This window comes from Rhipicephalus sanguineus, chromosome 2 (assembly GCF_013339695.2).
Source record: "Rhipicephalus sanguineus isolate Rsan-2018 chromosome 2, BIME_Rsan_1.4, whole genome shotgun sequence".
Classification (NCBI taxonomy): domain Eukaryota; kingdom Metazoa; phylum Arthropoda; class Arachnida; order Ixodida; family Ixodidae; genus Rhipicephalus; species Rhipicephalus sanguineus.
Genome location: NC_051177.1, coordinates 38,513,873 through 38,531,648, shown reverse-complemented (window position 1 = coordinate 38,531,648; position 17,776 = coordinate 38,513,873). Strand labels below are relative to the sequence as shown.

General features: G+C 45.5%; 1 protein-coding gene across 1 annotated transcript in view; it reads right to left on the bottom strand.

Moving 5' to 3' along the window:
- Positions 1-17,776, bottom strand: part of LOC119382786 (Down syndrome cell adhesion molecule-like protein Dscam2) — a 291,338-nt gene that overhangs the window by 89,849 nt on the left and 183,713 nt on the right. The window contains exons 5-7 of the mRNA XM_037650632.2: positions 10,779-10,925; positions 9,481-9,601; positions 1,343-1,518 (exon numbers count right to left, since the gene is read on the bottom strand). Coding sequence (XP_037506560.1) covers positions 1,343-1,518; positions 9,481-9,601; positions 10,779-10,925 — 444 coding nt within the window. The remainder of the gene's footprint in view (positions 1-1,342; positions 1,519-9,480; positions 9,602-10,778; positions 10,926-17,776) is intronic.

Sequence of the window (17,776 nt, the reverse complement as noted above, 5' to 3'; positions counted from 1 at the left end):
GCATGCAAGAACTGTTTCAACAGACATTTGGCCACTGTCTAGGCGCGCTAGAACGGACGCCAGTGACTGTCTCTGAACATTATATGCCGGACAGTCGCACAGGACGTGGTGTAGCGTCTCCTCGCAACGACAGGCATTGCAAAGAGCGTTGTCGGCCATTCCAATCCGAAAGGAATAGGACTTCGTAAATGCCACGCCTAGCCATAAGCGATAAAGCAGTGTGGCCTCTCTTCGGCGGAGTCCATTTGGCATACAGAGATGCATCAAAGACAGGTGGCGTTGACGATTGGTCCGGTTGGTTCGGCTGCTTGTTAGGCACCATAGAGCGAGCGTTATCTCATGTGCAAGCCTTCGAAGACTGCTGGCAGCGTCAGACCTTGAAAGTGGGATGGTATCTTCCTGTGTGCTTTCATGAGCTGCCCGAGCGGCATTATCGGCGTGTTCGTTCCCTATGACGCCGCAGTGACTCGACAGAAAGACGAACAATGACATAGTAGTAGGTGCTTCCCTACTTCAAAAAAAAAATATGATTTGTGGCGTAATAGATACCTTGCATGCGTACTTGTATTAGTTTCCCCGAGCGAGTTTCGAACGGGATCTACAAAGGCCGCTCTTCCAGCTTTCGCTGTGACTGTGCTGCGCGCTCCGCACAGGCCTGGCGTTTTTTATTCAACGATTATACCGCACTATTGTAATAAGCTGTTTCATTTTTATTTACTAGTTAACTACCCTAATTTCAGCTAACCCTTACATGTATAAATTGTTGTTTCGATCGTTAGGTAAAAGCACGAAAAAAAGTGAGTGGTACAGAGAAGGATATATCTCGCAGAAGTGCAATCATGCAGTGTATCAGCGTATCCATGTTGGCAGGTACAGTCGACATGCATTCTCTTAATTCGCGGCTCATCAGCAGATGCGCGTCGTCTTCTCAAACACTGCGAAGCTTCAGTGTCACTCCGCTACCACGCTCAACTCTGTGTTTGAAATAAAATCTGCCTGTCACATGGGCTCGTTCGCTCTGGGTTCACCACTTCTGCGGAAAGTAGAGTGTCGATTTAGCGGTAAATGTGAGAGGACTTCATTAAATTGGGCCAGGTCGAGTAACTGTAAACTATAGAGGTCGTCCTACGTAACTTTAGTCAAGAGATTAAATATGAAAGGCGCGTCTAAATCGTATTGAACCGAGCGCATACTGTTCCCATTAGCCTATAGATACTCGGACTATTTTTATGTTCTCTTTAATTATGTTTTATGTTTTATGTTCCCTTTAATGATGTTTAATTACCCAGAATTTTTATTATTGGCTGAATATCTAAATATGAGAAATAGAAACCGAACTCACCGGTAACGGAAAGCGTGGTACGGACTTGTTCCTCGCCTACGCTGTTGTTGACGACGCAGAAATACTTGCCGCTGTCCCGCACGAGCGGCGCTGATAGAAGGAGAGACCCTTCGGTCTGCGTCGTCCTCAGGTCTCTCGTCAGGTCCAGCAGCCGACCGCCGAGCTCTCTGTACCACCTGCAAGTGATTGAAGTGACCATTTTTGTTTGCCCAAACGTTCAATTCCTACACTGAGTGCCTGCGTGCTGAGAACAGCGGTTTTAAGTTCTTGTACATGGGAAAATACATTTTGTAGCGTTAGATACACTTGCCTAGCCGGAGCCGATTTCGCGTGGGTCCTCATGAGCCGTGCTGCGCATGCGCGAGGATCAGTGCAGAGCCGGCATCTCACGCGCTCTCCGCCACCACCGCGCGCGGCTCGCCGCTGCTGGTGGCGGAGAGCGGGAGGAGTGGCGTCGAAGCCGCGCAGGCAGACTGGCGCCGGCGCGCGCGACTCGCCGCTGCTGCTCTGTGCACTCGAGAGGGGTGACGTCGTAGCCATGGCGCGCGCAGCTATTCGCCTTCGCTGTGCAGTCGCCGTCTGACAATGCGCTGGTGCCGCTTGACAGTGCCTCTGACTGGCGTTTGCAGATGAGTAATGCCATGGAGAAGGAGAGCGCAAATGCTGCTCAACGGCGCAGAAGAGCCGAGAAGCTTATGTCACCGGATCCCGAAGTAGTTGCCTGGCAATTAGCGGTTCAGCGTACGAAGAATGAAGAAGCAACCTGACGTTGGGCAAAAATAAATATGCATGTGCCACATAATACGTATACCGTGTGTGTGTCATCAGAGCAGCAGTAAGCATGACAATCAAGCTAATCCTAGACAATTTGGAAAGCTCGGAATAATTAGCTGAACCTTTGCTAACGCTACGTATATCCTGGCATAGCCGAGCTAAGCCAGTGCAATTTTTTTTGACTGGTTTCGTGTGTAAACTAATGAAGTAATGACACCAGGAACCGAGAAGGACAAGACGAGAAGACAGCACAAACGTTCGGTGAAATTTGTCGACGTTTATTTTCGAACGTGTACGAAATATAAAGGCAAGATATATGCGGCACACGAGAATACACATAAATTATGCGTGCATTGAGAGGGAACAAGAAGGCAAACCAAAGGTCCGTACATTTACGAGCAATCATAAGGTATCAACAGACAATGACTTTTTTTTTTTGCGTACGTAATTGAAAATGTCTACTCGCTCTCATCAAAACAAGAAAGACGTTCAGGGAAAGACTAAGTTTCGAAGCGATGAGAACAGCGAATGCCGCAGGCTCCGCGGAATGGCATTGCCTGTTCAATGATTACTGGCACTTATACACATGAGAAAGTATCGAAAGCCACAATCAGGTAAAGCTTTGCTCTACAACTTCTTGAACACACCGACTGCCACGTGGGAACACCGATATTATCAACGCCATACCCGAGCTCTACATTTCTTGCCAGTTTGCACCGAAATCGCGAAGGAGGATTCCTACCTGTCCTGTCAGCTGTCCTTTTCTGTGCTACACTCATCGTCTCTTCCTATCGCCTACTGCTGAGGCTTGACACTCATACACATTAATGTTATTTGTGCACTTTTTCCTGTCTTGCGCTAAAACAGAATTATATGCTTTGCTATTGCACGAAAAGTTATTTTTCCGAGAACACGTTTTAATAAAGATTTTTAGCAATCGACATATATAAATCAAAAGTGTAATACATTTCTTATTTCAACAAGGACACTGCGTGCAAAAAACTAATAGGCACTGTACCAGCAAAGCATTGAAAAGGAAAATCTTGTACAGCTTTTTGTAAAAAAAATAACGGGAGAGGTGCACGGCAGATATAGAGTGGATATGTAACATTTTCGTTTCATGCGCACCGGCTTATTTATCACGAGTCCTGAGCATGCAGCTCTCAATCATTCATTATTAAACGTGCTGTCAGGTCGTCGGAAATATTGCTGGCTTAAAGCAAGAATTTCAAGAATACAGGTATAAGCTGTCGACGCGGGAAAAAAATCATTAGGGACCGAAAAATACTAATCGTGTGACACGACGATACTAAAACCTGAGGATATAAGATTGGAATTCTTACTTATGTGATCCCGCTGGCTTGCGCGCCGTGGCTTCTAATTTACTCTGGTACGTCGTCCCTGTTACGGCATGCTGTCATTCCAAGGTTTACATAAAGAACATGTTTCTTTACTTTCGTTGACACTGAGTTATATGCCTGGTGATATCTGGCGATTAAGTTCCGCGCAAAGAAACAAAAGCCACCCTGAGCCGAACCGAAACGCTGAGTCGCTAACGTCGGGAGAAACAGACGCCAACCATTGCATGACGAGCACACGACAGTTGAGCCTTGATGCGTGAAACGAATTCCAGATGCTTCGAACGTGAAACGTACTTCCGGTATCATTAGATGACTGAGTACCTTTGAAGATGACGTTGATATGAAACAAGAGTTTTGACAGCTCCGTCTCCGAAGCACGTCGACGGATTTCATCTACGGCGACATATTCAAGAAATGACTGAAAAATAGCCTGCATAGGTTATTTTCAAAGCTTATAAGAAACTTCTGTTATACAAAATTTCTATACGCACAATAGCGTTTTGAAGCGATCGCTCTAACTGGGCTGTCTTTTCTTCACGTAGAATTTACTAGGATGGAGCCACTATTTTACATTTGAAGTACATATACCCGTTGGTATCATTGGCGGGACACTCCTGTCGCAAAAGCTTCTCAAAGTTAATTAGTGATTCTAATTCAGCGCAGGTCTTAAGATCCTTATGATTGCATTTTAGTTCGAAATCTTAACTACTAAGGAAAGTGAAGGCTCGATTTTAGACGTGGATGCACTCCACTGTAGAAAACTTCATTTCCTTTTCGTTCTAGTTTATTTTATTATTATTACTTTTTTAGTTTCAACGTCGGTCAGAAGAAAACTAAAACAGCGCAATATGATTTGATATATATGTGACACGGGTATGTATTTAAAGGGAAAGTTATTACGCTAGAATTTTCCGTTAAGAAAGAATTGCAACAAATTCTGATGCTGGGCCTAATAACGACGAAGGGAACCGGCTCATAGCAAACCGCAGTTAATAACGAAGACTTTTGGGCATTTCGCCCATGTTTTGTGCTTACTCTGCGATCATGCAAATGCAAGTCGTGTTCCCGTTTGTATGAAAAATCATAATGACGCCCGTCTACGAACCACAGAGAAGCCAGTTGTGCGGAGAACCAGGACCACGTATCTCTGCGTGCTCTTACGAACATGAGGACAATCAGACCTCACCCGTCCGCACGAAGTTGTCTGACCGGAAGCGTGCCTAGGCTTGGCGCGCTCATCATATTCGAGTGTCTTGCCAACAATATTTGTCGAAAGAGCAGTCTTTATGTGATTCGGGAAAGTATCTGCGTAGCTCTGTATAGAGACGTGGAGAAGTGAAATATATATATATATACCGGTAGTTTCAAAACGTCGATGATGAAAATCTGGCTATCCGGGGCCACAATTCAGGAGGTTTACCGTATGGCCTTACAAAAGAAATCGCTTTCTTCCGATGCAGACGGGGGCTAAGAAAGAGCACCTTTGTCCCATCAACGCCCATATCCTGCTCTTCTCCGCTTGCCGGGAACGCTTCCGATTCGAATTTAAGCGAGCAGCCTCTAACGACAAGCAAAACTGAAAAATTAAAAAAAAAGAGAGGTGAAAATGGAATTGGCGGCTGCGGGTGAAACGCCAAAAGAAAAAAAAAATGCCGTGATCGCCACGAAGAGCGTGTAGGAAGGGGCCGTATAACAAACGACAACGTCACAAAGGTTTCTCGCCCTTTGAAGTGGTCAGCGCGCACGCTGGCGTCAAGAATGACCTCTCGACGTCGTAGTGGTCGCAGTCGTTGCAGCGCCTCCTCACGCGCTACGATTGAAAGGAAATTGGAAAGCCGGAGCCCGACGGAGGAGGAGGTGGTGCAGAGGCCCCGAGGCATAACCCCAGGGGCGTCTGTGGCCGTCGACACCGCAGCCGCCGTGGTGGTGGCCGGTGATAAATTGAAACTGGCCAAACCTGGAGGGGTAGATTCTCGCCATCGGCCTCCTTCTCGCATGCACCCCACCCCAGCCCGAGTGACTTCTCGCGTCCCCAAATTTTTCCCTAACCCCACCCCAATCCTTCTCTCGTTTCCTTTCCTTTCTAACCCCGATATCTTCTCGGTTCGGGCCTTGCCGTGGAATGGCGGCGTGGCCTCCCCCCACGGCGTCCAATATAGATATTCCTCACACGTCCACTCGCCGGCGAGAAGAGGGCCAGCCCTTTCCGCATGCTTCTCCATAAATCACGTAGTCGGACCAACTTTCCACGGTGCGCGCGTGGCCGCGCTCCTAGTTTTCATCTTTCTCTATCAATTTTTTTTTTCACTAGTGGACTTCTTTCCTTACCTCCGCGTATATATGTCTGTCATTTTTATTTTTCGGTGCTATTGCGCATAGTTCTGATTTTCTTCCAAGCGTTGTTTCGTTTAGAGAGGTTTTCTTAGAAGCATACATTTCTTTTCTCGTGTTCTTGATTACGCGCAGACTATAAAGGAAAGAAAGAAAGAAAATGGAAGAAGGAATAGCAAAGCACCGGAAAACACGACATCGTTAGAACCCCCCCCCCTCCCCCCGTCTCCGTTCCCGTGGAATAGAGAATAATTAATCGAACTTGGCCGGCAAGGAAGCGCCTCGCATCGTTAGGCCGGCGGTATGCGCGCTTCCATATAGCCGAGCAGCGACGCTGTACAAGAAGCTTTGCTGCCTAACTACCGTTGTGTTTTTCTTCTTCTTCTTCAATTCTTTGACTTCTCTTCGCACACATGCGCGAGTTCTTTTGTCTCAAGGAACCACGAAGGGGGAAAGAAGATAATGGAGGTATTTAGGTGAGACAATTTTAGAGCGCGTTTCGTAGGTTGATTAATATTACGACGAGAACAACGGTACATAAACGGGAGGGCACCCGAGACGAACAATCGAGGCTTTATTTCCATAGCAACCGTTACTGGAGATATGCGAGAACATTTGGTCTTTGAATGCTGTTCATGGTGTAAGTGCACGCGTCTGCATGAGTGTTGGCAGGAACGTTCGTGAGTGCCACATGCTTCCGGTATGGCACGCAAGCAACGAACTGTATTGTATATAAGACCAAAGCGAGTAGGGTGATAAGATTAAGGAAGATTCTGTTCAAGCAAGAACACAGGGCAGAAGCACAGTTTTAACAACGTCCTGCTTAAACACCTAGTCGGAGATAAAATTGCAGTTTAAATGTCTTGGAGAGTTCAGAAAGAGGAGATCGAAACACAGGTGTTGAATTAATTAAATGAGTGGATTCGATACCGATTGTCATAGTTGAAGTGCTAGTCGAGGTTGATGTACAAGAATCACTGCGCCTTCATTTCCCACCGTGAACGAAACAAAAGGCACGTACATACATCGTTCTTACTGTGCAAGGTGTGCGAGAAAATGCCTTGAATGCAAAGGAAGGCACCCAGACAAAAGTTCATCATTGAGCAGCATAGGCGCTGCTTGAACCCCGTATGATACTTGACTTATTCCATTCCAACAGCAAGTTAGTTGAACATTCTAAACGCACGAAATTTCTTATAAGGAACGACATTAACAAAAAAAAAGGTCTTCAGTATTGCAGCAACGAATTTCGATTCGATGAATGAGAACACAAGTAACCCACGACACAAACCGCACTCTTCAAGGCGATTAGATAACGGTAGGAACTGCACGGATTCGCGCATGACAAATGCAACTACAATTTGTTGTGCCGTAGAATGCTTTTTATCACTATAGCTATCATGGTCCGTCAAGGGCGTCTAGAACATAAAGCAATGATAATAAGCTCAGATATTTAACGCCCGAGTTGACCAGCACAACAATCCCGATGACAACGTTATCAAAACACATTTTTGTTATGATACAGCGGCTATAAACAACTATGAGCATTCAGGCATGTATACAAAGCGAGACAATATACCTGGACAATAACCAGCAAAACGTGACTTGAAACGAGTCCTCCACTCATCGATTTCTACGTAGTCTATCTGGCGTCCGGAGAGCAGTGAAAAATATCATTGTAGTATAGCTTTCACGTTTAGTTTATTGCATAAGTTCGTCTCTTCTTATTAGGTATGAGTGAAATTGACTGTCTGTTAGCTCAGGCTCCAAGAGAAGGTTTTTGTCCTGACATACTTAAATTATTTTGCCTTTTTTTTTTTACTGAAGGCGGCCTTATTTTTTCCTTTCACTGTCACTCTCTCTGAAACCCTTTCAGCCTGCTGAGACGTCTCATATCACCTCGTCGCAAAAAAAAAAAAAAAAAAAATTAAGTTCCTTCTGTTTGTTTTCAGCCTCAGGACGTTGTTCTCTTCGTTTTTTGTGCGTTTTAAAGAATGAAATTTCGCTATAGCAATGAAGCGAACCTTGGAGTGGGCTCTGAGGGCGCCGAAATTGATAGTACTAAGAATATAGCAATCGCGCGAGCGCGCTTCGCTGATTCTTTTCTTAGCACGAAACCTTTCTCCTGTTCCTCTTCACCTCTCGTTCCTAAATCCGAGCAGATCCTGCTGGCTTACCCTAACTGAATGGAATTCTTTTTACTCCGTGAAAAAAAGAAAAAAGAAAAAAGACCGAAAAACATAGACACAGATGCGTCCACCCGAATCTGAGCGCGCAGACCTTCAAATTGGTAGACGATCGCAAAAGGAAGTTCTTCCTTATTAACGTTGCTGAGTATTACTTCCTGTTTCGTAATTCGTTTTTTTTTAGGCCCTTTCGGCTTGACACAACGTAACAATAAAAAAGGACGATGTCTGAAGCAGCGGCTTCACAGTTGGCCGCACATTAGGTTTCTTAAAAACAGAATTTCCAGCATTTATTTTTTAATTTTTTACTTGGGTGACCTCTCTGGGGATTGGCGCAGAGACCTATAATCCCGCTCTTAGGTTAGCCACAAAAGCATTCAAGTTCTAATTTCACGTTGGAAGCACGTTCATATATTCTCCACTTACTCTCTATTTTTTTTTATCTTTTGAAGAAACTTCGATTACAAAAGTGTAGGCTGTCAAACTGTCCGTATGTCTCGAAAAATCTCGAATTGAGGTAGGGAACGTGTTCACAGAGCTGGAGCTTAAATTACATATGCTTCAACGCACTCTTTCTGAGTGACTGAGTGTATGCCTTTTTTCTCCCCCAACGGGTGAAAAGTTTCGCTCTGTGAGACAGCTGGTTCCTGCTATCTGCTTTGCTATTAATGACAGGAATTCCTGGAAAACGACGCAGCGGTTTTAGTTCCACGATAGTTAAGCGTTAAGCGCAACATGCTGTAACTATAGGTGAAGGAATCGCCGACTTCGACATACAGGATGAACCCATCTGAAAATACAACACGCAACCACTACGACTATAAGAAAACCAAGATGTGTTAAAGGGCCCCTAAACAACTTCTCAAAATTCAAAGAACGGGCGCGTCATTCTCTCCCGGCGTTTCCCGTCTTTGCGGCACAATTCGTGAAGCCAGCAATTTGTTCACGTGACGTCAAGAGGGTGAGAGCTCCCGATCGGTCAATATGCGAGGATATCAGTTGTGAATTGTGTCCCACCCTGCTTTTCCATAGAGTCGTACGCCCATTCTGCCTTGTCTCGCATGAAAAATCGCCCGCAATCAACTGATTGCACTTCGTTTTGTGAGTTTTCGACTGCGCAAACGGAGGTAACAGTGTGTAGTCAAAAAGCGCGAGATCCTGGTAAACTCAATGCTTAGTGCTGACATTTTGCAATTGTTTTATGAACAAATAAGTGGCGAGGAGGAGACAGCGCATGTAGAAAGCGCATGTAGTGAAGGCGAGAAAGGAACCACTCTCTCGTCTTCGAACTCGGGGTGCCTTAGGGGCCCTTTATTGACGTCTCTCAGTCCACAGAGTTACACTATCGTTGTCATGCCGTAAGGGTGGCCTCACTGTGTGGTAGCTAGATGTGTCAGGGCTCATAGATAGCGGTAGCCACACTATTAAAAGCATTCGCGCCGGACGCCCTAGCTGGGAAAGCTACGTCACGTGGGCTTCCTCTTACCGGTACGATGGAACAGGATAGCCCTGAGCTGCGCAAGCCAGTTCAACAGAATCCTGTCCCTCGACAGCATGGACAAAAGGGTGGCTGTCGGTGATCTTGGGAGATGCGGCGCCTTGAGGTTCTGCATCATTGAAGCAAACGAGTCAATTAAGGCATGCTCTGGTTCTAAGGAATTACAAGAACACTACAATTGAAAACTTAAAGATTTATATACGTTTTGCAACGCCAAGTAAATAAAAAAAATATTTTACAGTAAAGAAATATCCGGAACATTTTTTTTTTCTGAAATCACTCGTCTTCTGCAGTGACGAATATTTTCAAACTGAATTTTATATGATATGCAAGGTTGGCGCAATGAGAAATTTATTGTCACCACTTAGTAGTTTAGGCAATATTAATTCATCCTTATTAAGGCACTGTAATTTATTAGACCTGCTTTGATATGGGCTTCTTTCAGTGTTGCGATCATTCAACATAAACATATGTATCAATATTGAAAAGTATGGTTTGGAAGCTCGTGACGCAGGCTACTTTCTTTTCTCGTCAAACATTCCTATGAATACACGTGATAAGCGGAAACAGTCGGACTTCGCGTGAGGCGTTCCTTGAAGTAGGGTAGTATTCAATTTCTTGCCATTGAAATCCTTCGCATCACCAGGTTACTGCGCTGGCACTACCTCTCCCTCGTCCGCTGTTCCCAAACACAAGATAACATAACAGCGCCTGAATGCGAGCCAGTTGCTGCGTGTCCTTAGTTAAAATGAAACGAGCAAGAAAGGGCACAGGACAAGCACTGACATCTAAATGATTTGGTTCATTGTGAAAACATACTAATATACCTTGAAGACATATGGACATCATCTCGCAGTCATCAAAACTACTGGAGGTGCATGCGTCCAGTGACAAAACTTGTTTAATCAAACAAGATTAGTTACAGAGGTAGCTCCACTCCTTGTAAGTTAAACTTATCGAAGGCGAGCTAACGCGTGCTGCATCTTCACATTTCATTGAGAATGCCTCAAAGATTTCACGTGAAGTCTGATCTTTGTATCTGCGCAAAAGCTCGGTCTCTTGAAAAATCGGTAGGCAGCCACATTTTCCACAGTGAATGGCCAAATCGCCGTCGTTTCCACCGCTTCTCACAACATGCTGAGGGCAAGAGCAGTCTACGTCCCTCCCCTCCTCTGGCGCTTCAGTCTTTCCGGTGAGACTTATCATGACCCCCAAGAGACGGTGCAGTAGAGTAGAGTTTGTACAAATTATCACGGGTGTAATGGAGCGTGCCGTGCGGCACTTACCTTGAATGATGAGCCTGCCCGACGAAGCGCTCGTGACGACTTCGTTGGTCAGCTTGTGCCTCGTTTTGCAGCGATAGCTTCTCAGGCGATCTCCGGACTCCACGTGTCGCACGTAAAGCTCCCCAGTGGGCAGAATACTGTACCGACCTGTAACGTGCGCAACGATTCGTGTAAGGTGGCTGCTTCGCACAAAGAACTTCTCTAAGTGCTATTAGACACGCGCTAATGTGAAGCACTGGTGTTCGCTGTACAGTACGGTCCACTCTTACAGGGAACACGCGAGCGCGTGGCTGACAGCCCGCGCGGCGCTGACTAGCGGCGAGATTTGTAAATGCGGCGCATGCGCATACACTTGTAAGAGCGGTGCGCACCCGAACGCCGTAATGAATCTATACGCGTGCGCTGCATTTACAAATCTCGCCAGCAGTTAGCGCTCCGCGGACAGCCGGCCACGCGCTCGTGTGTTCCCTCTAAGAGTGGACCATACTGTACGTTCAGCAGTGATATTACAACCGTAGGTTACGCTAACAAATTGATTTATTTATTTATTTATTTATTTATTTATTTATTTATTTATTTATTTATTTATTTATTTATTTATTTATTTATTGATCACAAAACAAGTGATGGGAGGCGAAGGGAAAAGCCATTCAAGGATGCCTTGAGGGAATCAAGAAGAAGAAATGGGCATGGGCAGCGCATGTACCTCGTAGGCGAGATAACCGCTGGTCATTAAGAGTAACAGACTGGATTCCAAGAGAACACAAACGCGCGAGGGGGAGACAGAAAGTTGGGTGCGCAAATGGTATTAAGAAGTTTGCGGGTATAACGTAGCAACAGCCAGCACAAGACCGGGTTGATTTTCGGAACGTGGGAGAGGCCTTTGCGCTGCAGTGGGCGCAGTCATGATGATGATTATTATGATGATGATGAGAGTCTTTCGCCCCCGTATTTGCAAATACAGCAGCAGAGGCGCAGGCATTTTGTTTACATTGTCGTATACATCGACAAACCCTCAGTACAAACGCAACATTGTCATACACTTTGACGAAACTACCAAATTAATAAAGCAGATCATTACGTGTTTCCCTACACAGAATGTCATGCATCAACATACACTACATCTGCATGATACACCAGCACAACAGTTCATTTCAGCTAGAAATAATCAATTCAATTCGAAAAAAATCGGAAACATGTGATAGATGGTGTCAGTAAAAGCGATGTTATGAAGTCTCAGCTGCAGGGCAATCTAGCTCGATCGTGAATTGCTAAGGAATGAATGGTTTCAGTAAGAAGGTAGACTGAGACCAGCGTAACCTTCGTGACTCTCTCCAATGAAGCCGTCATCGCACGAAATAGGCACATCCGATGACACCGTGATCACGTGATAGAATGTTTCTTAAGTGTGGTTTAATAGATATTTCTTATGCATTAGTCTCCTAAAGATACTGATTAGTGAAGGATAACACATTTACGAAACTTAATGTTAGCGCTCTTTATAGAAGAAACAACGCATTTCTGAGATGTTGATAATATGTGAGCGTTTGGAATGAAGTACAGTAATTTAACTTAGGCAGACGCTGTTGAATAATGTTGAAATCCAAGGCAGATATACATTCACAGCGGAACAAGTGAAGAACACAGAAATGTTTTTCTGAGATGTTTGAAACTGCAGAAATTATTAGTGGTATTCACCTTGAAACTTCCAGGCTAGAATCTTTCAAGAACGGCAGTGTTGAATAGAGAGACCACGTTCTTTGTCGCTGCCCTCGCTACAGCGCGCACTGACTGCCGCTAGCTGCTGTGTTGGCCCGCCTTGACGACAGGCTCCTGTCGGAGCAGTCAGTGCTAGAATACCGACCCGAACTGTCTTCACACCGGAAATCAATTAAGGCCTTATTAAACTTCTTGCGTTGCAGTGGCCTATTGGATAGGCTATAGTGCTCCCGCTCAACACCTTCCTTTTATTTATATGTGTTTTTTTTTACCGCGCCTCTGCTTTTCTGTCCTCTTTCTTTTCCATCTTTCTTTCCCTTGCTCCCCCTTTCCTTAGTGCAGGGTAGCAAACCGGATGCTAGAATTCTAGTTGACCTTCCTGCCTTTCTCTCAGTTTATTATCTCTCTCTCTCTCTCAAGGCTAGAACTTGCCGAGGATGAGAGAAAGACCACGCGCTACCAGAGCTGACCAGCGCAGACAACAGTTCAGACGGTAACAAGAAAACTTCACTGCACAGAACAAGGTGGGTTACAAAACATAATGGTTACTCAAAGAACGGGAATATTTCTTAAAGACATTGGGAGAAAAATAACCCTTGTTGAAATGTTACCATATCGACTCAGCCAATTTTGGAGTGGCCAACCCCTTCCTAACGGAAAAAAAAAAACTTCGTTGTGCTAACACGTGTCTGAGTGAGCTTGTTTGGTCCATTTGAAGCCATGATTGGAAAGTGCACTGTTTTCGTCTTCAGCTACGAGATGTACCACTGAAAGAAATCAAAGCGGGTAAAGGGTACATTATTAAAGGGTAAAGGGTACCGAGCTGTGCAGATCACAGCTCGGTACAATTCTTTGCTAGACATCAGACACGCAAAACTCAGTGGCTGCGACGTCTGCCCGAGCCATTAACTATTATTATCTTACCTCCTTAGCTAGGTTTCCTGACATTACCAAGACTCCCCCTGCTTCTGACCTCGCTCGTAAAGTTGACCACAAGTTCTTACGCGATTACTTCCAAATTTATATTTGTCCGAATCTATGATTTATTTCCGTGCTACCTTCCCTCTAAGGTGACCATCGCCGGAAGTTCAACATCTATCCGCGTCATCCACGAATAGGCAGTGTCTTTTATATCGTTTCTTTCGCAACTTGCGCGCTTGCGCAATTACAGTCGCGAGGACTCCGACGTAGCATTAATCTGGTGACACAGTAAAAAGGGCGAAAAAAAGGGAAAAAGACGTCGCACCGACAGGGTTTTCACGGGACGGGATCTTCTGGTACATGTGCGGACGTATTAAAAAAAAGTAGATAAAAATAACAGAAAAGGGGCGAAGGCGCGGGCGAAAAAAGGCAGATAACGATGGCGTTGCAGTAATGAATTACCGTCCGCGGGAGCGCCCAAACAATTTCCCGCTTGGAAACGGGCTGAACTGCGTGTCGGAGCGTGAGCTAGGAACGACACGATCTCCAGTCCGGGACGCCGGGCACGAATGTCAGCCACGGATCGGAGAAGAGGGCAACGCGTGTGCGAGTTCGCTTTGTCTTAATTCGGCAGCGGCGAAAGCTGCGGTACGACGTCGGCCTAGGAATCGTGGCGTCGACGGGTGGAGGGGGGGGGGAGGGGGGGCGGGGATCGAAGGTCCCGGACGTCTAGTGCGAGGCAAGAACGAACAAATAAAGAAAATAAAGAACAAACACGAACGACGAGGGCTGTCTGAAATCTGGAATAATGTGTTGCGCTCGCTCTTTTTGCGGAAATCTCCTCCCCTCCCGTTTGCAGTCGTAGCGGCAGCTCTGGGGACGCTAATCGGGCACCAGCCCTGGTTTGCCGGACGGTGACGGCAAAAGGAAAGAAAGAAAAGGCGGCGTTATACGCGTGTACGTGGGCCTTTTCTTGGGCTTGACGCGCTAATGGGCCGGTGATTTATTCGAACGCGCTGATCATCGGCTGTCATTAATCACGTCAGCAAGAAAAGAGAGAGAGTGAGAGATAGAACGCGTGATCAATGTCCGTCTATAGGGTCGTGCCTTTTGCAGGGGGCGGGTACGTGCCTGTAGATCACTAGATCGAAACAGGGAAAGTATATCCTCCGTATGAGGCACCGCTTGCCTCCCCTCATATCATTTGCCGTCTTGTTTTCTTTTTTTTATCTTTGTGTCCTGTTCGACAGATTGTCGTCGTGTAAGGGAACAAGCAGGCTTCCGCACGACTGGTCGCGAGCCTTCCGATAAAAGAACCGTGTTAGCCTCGCTGTCGACGTATTGAAGCGATGAAAGAGACATTCAGACTTTTACAGTAGCAACGCTGATTCGACATTCAATACAGTCGTCGTCCTCACGCGTTCGTATGCTTGGGACACGCGCTTAGCGCCAATTAATTATTTTTTTTTTCGCTATTCGTCGGGCAGTCCTTGCGCGCACGACTTGCGAACCCTACAATTGTTGTACGTACAATAGCAATGTCAATGAAAAGTGGGCTCAGGTGTCGTGTCTCGCAAAAAGAAAAAAAAAATGTCTGTGCACCGGTGCAGTCGTTGACGCGGAAATAAGACATTTGAATGCAGGTTTACATCTCATACGAAACTTCAGAGTTTGTTTGGTTTCAATAATTCGTTACAATACGCTTTGCCTTACACACTCAAAATACCTTGCCGAGAACCATGAGCGTACGACTCATTGACTTTATCTAAATTATATACATGAAACCAATAGCGGCCAGCACAACTTCTTAAATGGACGGAAGCGCTTTCACTGTCGCGAAAATATTGGGACCACGGGGCTGCTCTTCACAGTTCCGAAAGGCAACGAAAGCGCTGTTGCGTTTTCTCAAGGATACCGGACTGATTCGCCGTTTGTGATGTCAGATGCGGAACTGTTACCGGTCGGCTGAAAGAGTGACTTTTCTCTCCTCCCCTCTACCTTTCCTTCCCCCTCCCCCTTTTCCCAGTGCAGGGTTGCCTACCGGGCTCAGCCCTGGTTAACCTCCCCGCCTTTCTTTTATTCTTATTCCCTCTCTCTCTTCTCCTTTTATTCGTGAATCAATGCGCCTTTTAAGACGTGTATCTTCTGGTGAAATGACGTTTCGTACATTCTAAACACGCATCTTTTCGTTGAAACATATGTTAATCGAAGAAATAATGCCAGAGTTTCGTTTAACACGCTTTGTTGAGGTCGTTATGCGGCACCACAGGAAAACCTTGAAACTTTTGTTGAAGAAAATGACGGTACAGTTGCTTGATGTACGTGACATCTAGGCAGACCTTTTCAACATGGTACACGCAAAGTCCATCAGTCGTCCCAGAAGGAACAGACACCAACACAACGTGAATGGTATGCCACTTTCGCCCATTTCTGTTTACAATGTGGACGTCCCTAGCCACGTTCGAAGATAGATACATGTTCTAGCAGACGTAGTACACGAACTTGCTTTTTGCGTACTGTGTACTCACTGATACAAATAGGAAAAAAAAAAGAGACTGTTTCCATTGTGGCACGAATGACCTCGATAGCTCTCTTTTCTTTTGTTTGTTTTATTTTCTACAATAATAAACGACCGTGTCTTTTCCATCAAGTAAGCGCTTGCTATGGTTTAGCAAAAAATGTGCATTATTCGCGCGTCAGAGTTGCAACCATGACAGAAACACAATTCTAGATTTTTTTTGAATGCCAGTGCGTGCGTCGTTTTACTTGGTTCGTTTATTATTCTGAGTTTTTCTTTGGAACTCGCAAGTAAGAATTCTGTACTGAATCCGTGTAGTTATGATAGATAAGGCTGCAGATCATATGCGTCATTGAACGATATTGAAGTATAAAGCTTAGAAACAAATGAAATATTCACGTGTGGCTCCACCATAGATACTTTCATCGCTTGCTCTTCATAGGTAGATTACTAGTAGCAATGTGGGATGCAAATGACACTGGTGCATAGGCGAGCGCCAGGAGGGGCGGGGGAGGGGGGGCGCCCCCATTTTTTTTATCGCCTAAAGGTAGGCGCCAAATTTGCCCCGTACGTTTACTTAGTCGGACCTGCCCCATCATCAAGAACAGGGTTATGCTACGCAGGTTATTCACAATAATGGTGGCTGAAGGCCCCTGCTGTTGCATGACAAGAACTACTTACTTCCTATCTTTACTCCGAGAAAGATAGGGACCAAAGGCAGGTCTTTGGGAGAAGGACGTCATTACTTCATTTTCACAATGTTTCATCCATTGTGAAGCATGTCGCCTTTTTAACTCGAACAAAGGGAGCGAGGGGGGGGGGGGCGCTGTGATAAAGCTTGCCCCCCCCCCCCCGGCCTCCTAATGGGGAACCCTGCGCACGCCTACGCACTGGTGTATTCTTCGCCTGTAGAGACGCATATCTAGCTATTATTATCGAGAACTTATTGCTGCAATATTGCATGGTACCCGCGCAGGCTTAGGTATACCACAATGGGGGCGCTCAAGGTGTTTTGAATATCCCACCTCTTCACAAAGGCAAGCTGCCTGACGACCTAAGGTGCGCTCCAACATGGGGCAATAACGGTTTGTTAACTCTGAGATAAATTAGTATGTGCTAGAAGCTAATGCTTAAGAAAAGGTTACATGGCTTACGTAGCATAGTGTGTGTTGGCCTAGCCTACCACGACCGAGCACGGTATTATAAAGGGCTCCCCTAAAAAAAGACGAAATATCGACCGAATTTCCTTGCGCAAGCATACAATCAATCCGGGCGCCTCTCTAATGTAATACAGTAAACTGTACAGGCAACTGTGTGTGCTATTGTAAGAAAAGTGGAGTCATACTTAGGGACAAGTTTCATAAAGAGCGCTGTAAGAGCTGTTGGGCTTTATTTGTAGCGTTATTGGTTAACATATAGGTTTCCGTGCGTACTCATTTTATGCGAACTCTAGTTTTAGGTGTCTAGACTGTATTTTGTGTCGTATTTAGTGTCGCCATGTGAATGGACTTCGTTCTGGTGTGATTGTTTTATGGCTTAGCTGACTTATGCAAGCTGTCTTTATAGGTACGATTTTATGCAGCTTTTTTAATTTTTAATCTTCATGGCTGTGATTTTCAGTGACCACATTATCCGTGAAAAAGTTGTGTACCGGCGTTATATCAAAGCGCCAACATCTCCTAAACAACGTATAATAATAAACTTCTGGTAGAACAGCAAACGCAGCTTCAAAAAGGCTAGGCTATATCATGCCTAATTGGAATGCTTGTTAAAGCTCCGCACCACTGCATCGTTCAACAGTGAAGAGTAAAGTAGGAGGAGGAGATGGGGGAGAGGGGTG